At 40.3% G+C, this 12299-nt stretch overlaps 1 protein-coding gene across 1 annotated transcript in view; it reads right to left on the bottom strand.

Annotated features, from left to right (window-relative positions):
- Nucleotides 1–7908: 7908 nt before the first annotated feature.
- The window catches only part of tcf25 (TCF25 ribosome quality control complex subunit), a 33564-nt gene continuing 29173 nt past the window's right edge, over nucleotides 7909–12299 (bottom strand). The window contains exons 17-18 of the mRNA XM_087995819.1: nucleotides 10570–10642; nucleotides 7909–10033 (exon numbers count right to left, since the gene is read on the bottom strand). Coding sequence (XP_087851945.1) covers nucleotides 9863–10033; nucleotides 10570–10642 — 244 coding nt within the window. The 3' untranslated portion in view covers nucleotides 7909–9862. The remainder of the gene's footprint in view (nucleotides 10034–10569; nucleotides 10643–12299) is intronic.

Below are 12299 nucleotides of genomic sequence, written 5' to 3'. Positions count from 1 at the left end.
TGGGTGCAAATTTGTTGGGTGCAAATTTGTTGGGAAAATTACTCGAATTGATCCCAACGGTATAGAAGAATGGATTCGATGAAGATAAATATATCTAAGTAAGTTGAAGTTGCAAAGATTATCAATGAAAACAGGAATACTGGAGAAACTCAAAGCCTGGCAGTATTTGTAAAGAGAAAGCATTGTTGGTATTTTGGGGTGGGGTGAGAAGAGAGAATGAACAGATAGGAAAAAAAGTTAGGCAAAGTGATTGCTGAAGAAGAAGAGCTAAACAGATGATTAGAGGGACTACGAGTGGGTGAAAATGGGTTGGATGTACTGAAAACAACCCATATCATGACAGGCCCTGCTGTCTGGTGAGAAAAGACAGGGAAGGTGGTGTTCAGGCTCTAAAATTATTAAACTCTATATTCAGTCCAGAAGGTCTCATAGACTTCATTTGAATTTTTTTTTCTAGATCACACTGCCTCAACCTTGGTTTCTTGTGGCATCACAGTAATCCAGTCCCTGCCTCTGATCTTTGGAAAGGCATCACGTCGGAAATTCTGCATAGATGTCTGTTCTAAAGCTATGCAGCTTGGAGGAAAGTAACCCATTATCTATAATCATCTTTATACTACTGCTACTTATCTATTATACTATATAAACATTACAAGTTAATTTATGATAGCTATTAAAAGCCATCCTATCAATTCATTAGTGAAGCATCCACCAATTTGTGGGCGGCACGGTGGCACAGTGGTTAGCACTGCTGCCTCACAGCGCCTGAGACCCGGGTTCAATTCCCGCCTCAGGCGACTGACTGTGTGGAGTTTGCACGTTCTCCCCGTGTCTGCGTGGGTTTCCTCCGGGTGCTCCGGTTTCCTCCCACAGTCCAAAGATGTGCAGGGTCAGGTGAATTGGCTATGCTAAATTGCCCGTAGTGTTAGGTAAGGGGTAAATGTAGGGGTATGGGTGGGTTCGCTTCGGCGGGTCGGTGTGGACTTGTTGGGCCGAAGGGCCTGTTTCCACACTGTAATGTAATCTAATCTAATCAATTACTGTTTAATATTACATCATATCATATGACATGAAAAAGACCTTTAATGAATCACAAAGACACTATCTACTAATCTATCCATCTTGTCCCATACAAACGTGACACTGGTACTCCCTAAAAAGCACTCTTCTAGGGGCAAGTAGATTACAGGGGAATGGGGGGCAAATCCTCTGACCCCCATTAGGTAATCAGTTTATTTAAATGGCTATTCAGCCTCCAGTAATGATAAAAGAGGTAAAAACGGTCTATTCCGGGCAGAAACAGTCTAGCATTTGATTGAAGGTGTTCAGCAAATCAGCATTACATGAGCCAGCAACCTGCTCCCTGAGTCAATCTTTATGTAGAAAACAAAAAGCTCCTCATATCTAACAAAACCAGTTCGATCAACTGGTCAACACAAACACATTCAAATCTTTTCATCCCGCTTATAAACAAACAATTTGGCCAGATCTATATAGAGTCATACAGCATAGAAACAGACCCTTTGGTCCAACCCGCCCATGCCAACCAGATATCCCAACCCAATCTAACCCCACCTACCAGCACCCAGCCCATATCCCTCCAAACCCTCCCTATTCATATACCCATCCAAATGCCTTTTAAATGTTGCAATTGTACCAGCCTCCACCACATCCTCTGGCAGCTCATTCCATACACGTACCACCCTCTGCATGAAAAAGTTGCCCCTTAGGACTCTTTTATATCTTTCCCCTCTCACCCTCTATGCCCTCTAGTTCTGGACTCCCCGACCCCAGCAAAAAGACTTTGTCAATATATCTATCCACGCCCCTCATAATTTTGTAAACCTCTATAAGGTCACCCCTCGGCCTCCGACGGTCCAGGGAAAACAGCCCCAGCCTGTTCAGCCTCTCCCTGTAGCTCAGATCCTCCAACCCTGGCAATATCCTTGTAAATCTTTTCTGAACCCTTTCAAGTTTCACAACATCTTTCCGATAGGAAGGAGACCAGATTTGCACGCAATATTCCAACAGTGGCCTAACCAATGTCTGTACAGCCGCAACATGACCTCCCAACTCCTGTACTCAATACTCTGACCAATAAAGGAAAGCATACCAAACGCCTTCTTCACTATCCTATCTACCTGCGACTCCACTTTCAAGGAGCTATGAACTTGCACTCCAAGGTCTCTTTTTTCAGCAACACTCCCTAGGACCTTACCATTAAGTGTATAAGTCCTGCTAAGATTTGCTTTCCCAAAATGCAGCACCTCACATTTATCTGAATTAAACTCCATCTGCCACTTCTCAGCCCATTGGCCCCTCTGGTCCAGGTCCTGTTCTAATCTGAGGTAACCCCCTTTGCTGTCCACTACACCTCCAATTTTGGTGTCATCTGCAAACTTACTAACTGTACCTTTTATGCTCGCATCCAAATACTTCTCTGAAACAGAACAACCACTCCTTTGAATTGTATAACTAAAATATTTTAAACTGGGAATTAACCTTTCAACCATTCCCTGTTGTTTCCGAAGCTTCCAAACATTATCTATGTGAGGAAACCAAAATGGTATCTTAACTAAAGACCCAAGGTGTTTATACGATAGATGTATGCTTTGCTTAAATTGCATGATCTTCTAAATGCTTATCACATGTAACTGCAGCTTCATACGGTTGGTCATGAATAATTAGAGAGATTGATACACTAAAATGAACAGTTTTTTTAAACCATTGGCTTTAATTAGTTCCCCTCCTACACACCTTCATTGTTTTACCTGTACCTGTATTCATGCACAACGTTGGCACATACATGATTTAGGTTTACTGTCCCATGTACTCATAAGTAGTGAAAAGTTTACAAGTCACCACTTATGGCGCCATATTCGGTACAAAGCAGGAAAACAAGGTTTAAAAACTTAAACATGTTAAAAGTAGAAAAACAAAGAACCACATCCAACAGTTCAACACCACAGTCCATAAGTGCCTGGCCATACTGGACTTTCGCTTCTCACAAGGGCTCGACATTGCCTCTACCAGCCACCCCAGGGCTGCATGCTCCGAGCCCTCAGCCACTTCCACGCACCAGATCTTGAAGCCACAATGCCGCCGACCGCCAGAGTTCTGCCCGAGCACACGACTGACACATGGTTAACCGTCAAATTTCCCAGCCACTGCCGTCATGATGGAGCTCCATCTAGAAAGTAAGTAACACAAAAAAACGACAAAAAGCAAGTGGTAGAAGAGCTCTGGCTCAGGAGCCCTCCTCCACCTTATCTTTAACTTAGAATTCTAAGCAATCCAGACCTACCTCTCAAACAGTAGACAATTCCCCCAATATCTACATAATGAAGCTGCCAATTATAAAATATCCTAACTTCAATTCAAAGTACATTAGTGACAAGCTCTGTCTGTGTGGAGTTTGCACACACTCCCTGTGTCTGCGTGGGTTTCCTCCGGGTGCTCCGGTTACCTCCCACAGTCCAAAAAATGTGCAGGTTAGGTGAATTGGCCACACTAAATTGCCTGTAGTATTAGGTGAAGGGGTAAGCGTAGGGGAATGGGTCTGGGTGGGTTGCTCTTTGGAGGGTCAGTGTGGACTTGTTGGGCCGAAGGGCCTGTTTCCACGCTGAAAGTAATCTAACGGATAATCTAATTGTTGTCCAGACAGATCCAAATCAGCTGAATCCCAATCCAGTGCAAAAAACTGCCATGAGTTTCAGAATACACCAGAGACAACGTGTTATTAAAAGCACTCTCAAAACATGAAGACCTTATCCACCAGGTTCCTTATTCCATTGTTAAAAAATACCAAGTTAGTGAGAAATATTTTTCTTTACAGGAACCATGTTGCTCCTTCTAATGTGTTCATCTCTATCTAAGTAACCATAGGTTGCATCCGGAATTATTTTCTCAAATATATTATCCATGATAATGGCCAGCAGTGAAAAATCAGTGTGTTCCCTCCCTGGTGCCAGGATAAAGGATGTCTCAGTGAGGGTGCATAATATTCTCAAAGGGGGAGGGCGCCCAGCAGGTGGTCATTGTACACATTGGAACCAATGACAGAGGAAGGGAAAAGGATGAGATTCTGAAGGGAGAATACAGAAAGTTAGGCAGGAATTTTAAAAAGGTTCTTGAGAGTAGTAATATCTGGATTACACCCGGTGCTACAAGCTAGTGAGGATAGAAATTGGAGAATAGAGCAGATGAATGCATGGTTGAGGAGCTGGTATATGGGAGAGGGATTCACATTTTTGGATCATTGGAATCTCTTCTGGGGTAGAAGTGACCTGTACAAGGAGGACACATTGCACCTGAATTGGATGGAATGAGACTAATATACTGGCAGGGAGATTTGCTAAAGCTGCTGGGGAGGATTTAAACTAGTAACGTGGGGAGGTGGGGCCCAAGGAGGTAGTTAGGAAAGAGATCAATCGGAGACTGGTACAGTTAAGAAAAGACACGAGTCAGTCAGGGCAGGCAGGGACAAAGTAAAGAACAAGGTAGGAATGAAATTAAACTGCATTTATTTCAATTCAAGAGGCCTAACTGGGAAGGCAGATGAACTCAGGGCATGGTTAGGAACATGGGACTGGTTTATATATCGTAGCAATTACAGAAACGTGGCTCAGAATGGACAGGACTGGCTGCTTAATGTTCCAGGATACAAATACGACAGGAAGGACAGAAAGGGAGGCAAGAAAGGAGGGGGAGTGGCATTTTTGATAAGGGATAGCATTACAACTTATTGGGGACAGATATTCCCAGAAATGCATCCAGGGTAGTTATTTGGGTTGAACTGAGAAATAAGAAATGGATGATCACCTTATTGGGATTTTATTATAGACCCCCTCGTCAGATGGAAATTGAGAAACAAATTTGCAAGATCTGTTACCTGTAAGAATAATTGGATGGTTATGTTAGGAGATTTTAACTTTCCAAACATAGACTGGGACTACCATAGTGCTAAGGGTTTAGATGGAAAGGAATTTGTTAAGCGTGTACAAGAACATTTTCTGATTCAGTATGTGGATGTACATACTCGGGAAGGTGCAAAACTTGACCTCCTCTTGGGAAATATGACTGAGGTGTCAGTCAGGGAGCACTTTGGAGCCAGCGACCATAATTCTATTAGTTTTAAAATAGTGATAGAAAAGGATAGATCAGTTCTAAAAATTGGAAGTTCTGAATTGGATAAAGGCTAACTTTGACAGCATTAGACAAACACTTTCAAAAGCTGATTGGGGGCAGATTTTCGCAGGTAAAGGGACAGCTTGAAAATGGGAAGCCTTCAGAAATGAGATAATGAGAGTCCAGAGAAAGTATATTCCTGTTAGGGTGAAAGGAAAGGCTATTGGTGTAGGGAATGCTGGATAATGAAAGAAATTGAGGGTTTGGTTAAGAAAAAGGAAACATATGTCAGGTATAGACAGGATCGATCGAGTGAATCCTCAGAAGACTATAAAGGGCAGTAGGAATATACTTAAGATGGAAATCAGGAGGACAGAAAGGGGTCATCAGATAGCTTTGGCAAATAGGGTTAAGGAGAATCCAAAGGGTTTTTACAAATAGATTAAGTACAAAAGGGTAACTAGGGAGAGAATAGGGCTCCTCAAAGATCAGCAAGGCGGCCTTTGTGTGGAACTGCAGGAGATGGGGGAGATACTGAATCGGTATTCTGCATTAGTTTTTAGATTAGATTCCCAACAATGTGGAAACAGGCCCTTTTGCCCAACGAGTCCACACCGACCCTCCGAAGAGTTACCCACCCATACCCATTTCCCTCCGACTAATACATCGAATACAATGGGCAATTTAGCATGGCCAATTCACCTGACCTGCACATCTTTGGACTGTGGGAGGAAACCGGAGCACCCGGAGGAAACCCACGCAAACACAGGGAGAATGTGTGTGTGGAGTTTGCACAGTCACCAGAGACTGGAATCGAACCTAGGACCCTGGTGCTGTGAGGCAGCAGTGCTAACCACTGAGCCACTGTGCCACCCCACTTTTACTGTGAAAAAGGACATGAAAGATATAGAATGTGGGGAAATAGACGGTGACATTTTGAAAAATGTCCATATTACAGAGGAGGTAGTGCTGGATGGCTTGAAACGCATAAAAGTGGATAAGTCCCAAGGACCTGATCAGGGCCCCTGAGATATTTGTATCATCAACAGTCACAGGGGAGGTGCCGGAAGACTGGAGGTTGGCTAACGTGGTGCCACTATTTAAGGAAGGTGGTATGGACAAGCCAGGGAACTATAGACTGGTGAGCCTGACATCGGTGGTGGACACATTGTTGGAGAGAATTTTGAGGGACAGGATATACATGTATTTGGAAAGGCAAGGACTGACGAGGGATAGTCAATATTGCTTTGTGCTTAGGAAATCATGTCTCTCAAACTTGATTGAGTTTTTTGAAGAAGTAACATTGAGGATTGATGAGCACATACTGTTGGAGAGGATGACCTACCAGGGCAAAGCCACAGCAGTCAGGTTTCTGGCACTTAGCCTGGCTCTGTTGCTCAGAAGGGATGGGGTGGTGTGGGGGGAGGAGAGCGATACTGATAGGACATTCAGAGGAACAGAACATGGCTTTGTGCATGGGAAATCATGTCTCTCAAACTTGATTTAGTTTTTTGAAGTAGCAAAGAGGATTGATGAGGGTAGAGCTGTAGATGTGATCTATATGGACTTCAGTAAGGTGTTCGACAAGGTTCTCCATGGGAGACTAGTTAGCAAGGTTAGATCTCATGGAATACAGGGAGAACTAGCCATTTGGATATAGAACTGGCTCAAAGGTAGAAGACAGAAGGGGGTGGTGGATGGTTGTTTTTCAAATTGGGGCCTGTGACCAGTGGAATGCCACAAGGATCGGTGCTGGGTCCACTACTTCACATCATTTATATAAACGATTTGGATAGGAGTATAAGAGGTATTGTTAGTAAGTTTGCACATGACACCAAAATTGGAGGTGCAGTGGACAGCAAAGAAGGTTACCTCAGATTACAATGGGATCTTGATCAGATGGGCCAATGGGCCAACTGGCAGATGGAGTTTAGTTTAGGTAAATCGAGGAGTTGCCTTTGGGAAAGCAAATCTTAGCAGGACTTATACACTTAATGGTAAGGTCTCAGGGAGTGTTGCTGAAAAAAAAAGAGAACTTGGAGTTCATAGCTCCTTGATAGTGGAGTCACAGGTAGATAGGATAGTGAAGGCGGCATTTAGTATACTTTCTTTTTTTGGTCAGAGTATTCAGAACAGGAGTTGGGAGGTCATGTTGCAGCTGTACAGGACATTGGTTCAGCCACTGTTGGAATATTGTGTGCAAATCTGGTCTCCTTCCTATTGGAAGGATATTGTGAATCTTGAATGGTTTCTGAAAAGATTTACAAGGATGTTGCCAGGGTTGGAGAATTTGAGCTACAGGGAGAGGTTGAATAGGTTAGAGCTGTTTTCACTGGAGCACCCGAGGTTGAGGGGAGGCTTATAGAAACGTATAAAATCATGAAGGGTGTGGATAGGGTAAATGGACAAAGTCTTTTCCCTGGGTGGGGGAGTCCAGAACTAGAGGGTATAGGTTCAGCATGAGAAGGGAAAGATATTAAAGGGACCTAAAGGGCAACGTTTTCACAGAGGGTCTTACATGTATGGAATGAGCTGCCAGAGGCTGTGGTGGAGGCTGGTACATTTGCAACATTTACTAGGCATCTCGATGGGTACATGAACAGGAAGGGTTTGGAGGGACATGGGCGAGTTGGACCGAAGGGTCTGTTTCCGTGCTGTACATCTCTATGACTATGTAAACCACTAATAGGAATTTAACTATCTAGATGTATATATCAAACATTGCAACAATGTCTTTATAGTGAAAGTGAGTCCCAGATTTCTGCAAACTTAAAGACAAGGCAAGGGGCTTGTTTGGCATTTATTCCATCTCCATAAAGATCTTTGTTTGGACATCATTTAGGCTGTAAGACCTTCTTTTATAAGGGTTCTTATTCCTTCGCAAATAATGTTAATTTATTTTACTATCAACAATTTTAATTCTAATTTAATGCCTTTAAAAAAATCTGCTTTCTCATACCACTTTATATACTTTTAGAATATAGTGAAAAATATTCTAGTACAAAGCATGCACAAAAAATACATTCTGCTACAACTCACTCAATTCAGAATATAATTTACGAGCATTACATTATGATCAATGAAAACAAATTATGTAATGGACTGCAACTAATAGGTTTCTGAATTGAACTTGAAAATGAGAACAGAGAGAAAAATCAGAATGCTGATTCATACAGATTTGGGATTCAAATAACAAATTTCATGTTCGCAAAATTAGATCTCATCACAGCCAAAAGGACTGGAATTTTTGCATCTTAAATGCTATTTACAAAAGTATGGAATTTTGCTACAATAAAGCAAAACCAAATCAAAAGGATGAAACATTAATGATGCATTTTATGACTATGGTTGATCTGTACTCTTCTGGTGACAGTTTGATTTAAGTCATCTAAGTTGACAGTTTTTTTTCTTCCCTGGAATTACTAGCGAATTTAATCCAGAACTTAAGTCATCACATAAAAGCAACTGCTCACCATGACAAGAATATAGAATCACCAATATTTAACACTGAACCAGGAATTCAGAGCATGCAAAACACAAACCACTGGAAATGTTCAGGTCAGCCAGCATCAACGGAGAGAGAAACAGCATGCATATTTCAGCTCAAATGACCTTCCCTTAAGATAACTCAAGCATTTCAATCTTCAAATCTCCGAAGTTGTTTTCACAAACTCATTCCACTAACTACAAAGTATGCTCACTCATTTTCTCTAAATTCCTAGTTTGATGTTAAATCGAAATAACAGTTTTCTTAATTATGTACTTGTCAGTGGTATGGCGCACTCTTTATACAAAAATAGAATCTCTGATTACAGTTGAAGAAAGATCATACTGGTCTATTAACTATATTTCTCCTTCTACAGATTGCCTTATCTGCTGAGTATTTTCTACTATTTTACTGTTTCTTCAGAGTTCCAGCATCTGCAGCATTTTGCTTTAGTATTCATAAGAGTTTACTGTTATTTTACCATATTCAGAATAGCCTCAACTATGGATTACTTTCCTACATTTTTATTAATGGATTCAACCTTCCAGGTTCATTCCTTTATCGTTGTCACCAATTCTGACTGCCTACTCCTCCAGTTCTAATTAAACTTTGATTGCTCCACACACCTTCCAAGTACCAATATATCATCAAACTTTGTAGAAAGGAAACCATCATCTTCAAATAGAACTGAACAGATCAAACAATTAGCCTTTACTGTGAATCAAAAATATGAATTTAATATGCATAGTTGGCACTGTTATGCACTGGCCACCTGTGCTGTTCTGGTAACAGCATTTTTTCATCATAAAGCACTTGTGTAAATTCTAGATATCAATTTCATTTTACTTAAATAATTAAATTAAAACTGCAATAAATACAAAACAACAGCTGCTCCTCTACTTTCAAGTTTTTTGATATCCTACAGATTCTTCTTTATATTGGAAGTATGTTTAAAACATGTAAACTCACTAGATTTATAGACCAAAAATATAAAATTTTGCCAAGTGTAAAGTTGAAATTTACAGTATTCATTATTCATTGAGTTGCTTCTAATTATTTGAAAATTACTGATGTTTAAAGTGCCTTCTTCACTTATGCTCAATAAGAATCCATGGAACTAAATACAATATGATTGTATCTTTTAATAAATGTTTCTATATCACTGTGGTGCAGCTTTGTAAGTGGTTAGAGAATGCATTATTCTTACAGATGCAAGTTACATTTCACCGAAGATTAGTACATGAAATTTTAGTCCCATTCTCCATCACCATCACCATCTTGATACTCTTCCTGTGGTGGTTCCTGGAAATGGATATTTGCTAACATATCCCTCATTGCAGCCATGAGTCGGTTCACTCCTTGATTCAATTCATGTTGGTCCTCTGCACCCTCACCTTCCACATTCTGTCTCCTGTCCTCCTGGAAAAACATTGGAATGTATGTTTATGATGAGAAAGTGAATAATCAAATTAATTACAAAATCATTCACCTACGAAGTTAAATGATATAACTTCAATCTAGCCTGGAATAATTTATTTTGCATGCTGAACTTGTAATCCATGAATATCCATGTGAACACAGAATAGAAGATCTGTTTCACATCTTTTCCTGTCAAACAGATTACTTTCACAACTACTTTTTTTTTAAAAAAACCACAAGTTTTGGGGATGTTGTCCCATTGAATTTGATGCCTCAGGTCAGGCATAAGCTTAGTAAGCAAGTACTGTAGATACACCAAAAAAAATCCATTAAAAATGGAAAGAAAGGAACTTTTTATAGATAGTTTATAAGTACATAAAAGAGAAACATTGCCTATGTCAGCTAAACTGTTGAGAACTTGCTCCACATGCTGCAGAGTACATTTGTCAAATGCAAAAGAATAGTTTCATATACTAATACAATTATTTGGATTTTTCAAAATTATATCCTTTTCACCCCTCTTCATTAGCACACACCTGGAGATTAAAATTTGGCAACAAAGACCGAAAGAAGAGTGACAATGTGCTTCCATCTGCTGCACGGTTTATCCTGAAAGAAAAACATTGAAGCTCAGTCATTTCAGCTTTGTCACAAATGACTAAGGAGAAAGTAATCACATGAAAAATGGAAGAATACAAGGATAAATATGACTCAAAACATATTGTAATACAATGTCTTTTTGCTCAAATTGAAATTGTAACTTTACACATCAGAATAAATAATAAAACATGAAAAAACACCTTTATTCAAATACTTATTCCCATCTAGGATCTTAATTAGGTTTTTGTAAAACTACATTGCAACATATAGCTGCCTTTGAAAGACTGGCAGGAATCTGAAAACAAACTTTTTGCTTACTACTACTAGTGCATTCTCAGCACCAATCACTCAGTGTAAAGAAATTCTTGCAGACAGTAGTCCTGGAAATATCCTTCACTGATTTGCATGGTGTTCCATGGACCTGCCTCAAACAGTACTTTGCAGTAGTCATTTTTAATTTCTCTTTGGATTTAGTGCATTGGTATACACTCTTAATATCGACCTTTACAACTAAACTTTTGTTATCCAGGAAACATCTGGGGAGACTTTATTATATGAAATGTTCATCATAAATGCAATTTGCTTTTGTTTTTTGCCTTACATTGGGACAATCAGGGATATCACACAAACATTTTAAAATCCTAGGACCACAATGACCAACAATAATTTTCAGGCCCAGTAACTTAAACCTGCCTTTCCAACTGCATTCTTCCAGTGAAAAAGTATGAGATTTGCAAACCTTTCCTCACAACTCAGCCCTCTAACACAAAAAACGAAGACCATTTTCGGCAAATATTCCTTTTGTATTTGGTGACCAAATCTGAACACTATTTGAAGTGCAGTCTGTCTAAACCTTCAGTAGGACCTGTGAACCTTTTACTTCACTGGTGTGACTGTACGTATATGTATCTATAAGAAGTGAGTTTGCTATTCTCCAACATCTTTCAGCCATGTAGATACAACACTGCTGAGTAAATGTAATATTTGCTTTTACTCCCAATATCCTGGTCCATCTGTAGTGCCTCAGCAACTTTGCAGAGTACAACTTTTCCCAGTACAACCTTTCCCTCCTTTCCCCTGCTTTAGCTGTGAAGTTGGCAGCAGCTATGGAAAGAGAGACAGAGTTAACAGTTCAGGTTGGTGGCCTTTCATCAGAACCAAGAAATCAGGCCATTTTTAGTCCCAGCTCCAAACCTTAAGTTACTCCAATGATATATTTTACAAACATGATTTGATTCCTCTCACTAGTACAGTGCTCTATTGTCCTCTTTTGATCAACTACTTATCCATCCCAAAATTTAACCTAGTGTAACAGCTTTTCAACTGACACTTGATTGAAGGGTTTCTCAAAGTTCAGGACATCAGATCAGAAAGCTTTGCAGCTTTACCTCAAAATACCAATTTGCAAAGCGATCTGGAATACTGGCCCAGTGACAATACCATGACATCATCAGCTCCTACTGTCTCTTTAGACATATCTTTTATTTCACAATGGCTAGACAACATGCTCTCTGTACAGTCTGATCCAAATCCTGCATTTTGACCTTTCTTCTGTTGATGACTCCTCCCAATTTGTGTAGGTTGTTCTATTACCTGGTTCTTTCTTCAACAATGAGGAGCTATGCCTGGGCTTCAAACTGATTTTGACCCCAGATTGTTTTTCCCC

This window comes from Chiloscyllium plagiosum, unplaced genomic scaffold, assembly GCF_037043375.1.
Source record: "Chiloscyllium plagiosum isolate Xiang-an unplaced genomic scaffold, Cpla_swu_hap1 HiC_scaffold_17, whole genome shotgun sequence".
Taxonomy (NCBI): Eukaryota; Metazoa; Chordata; class Chondrichthyes; order Orectolobiformes; family Hemiscylliidae; genus Chiloscyllium; species Chiloscyllium plagiosum.
This window is presented reverse-complemented; position numbering and strand designations above follow the sequence as displayed.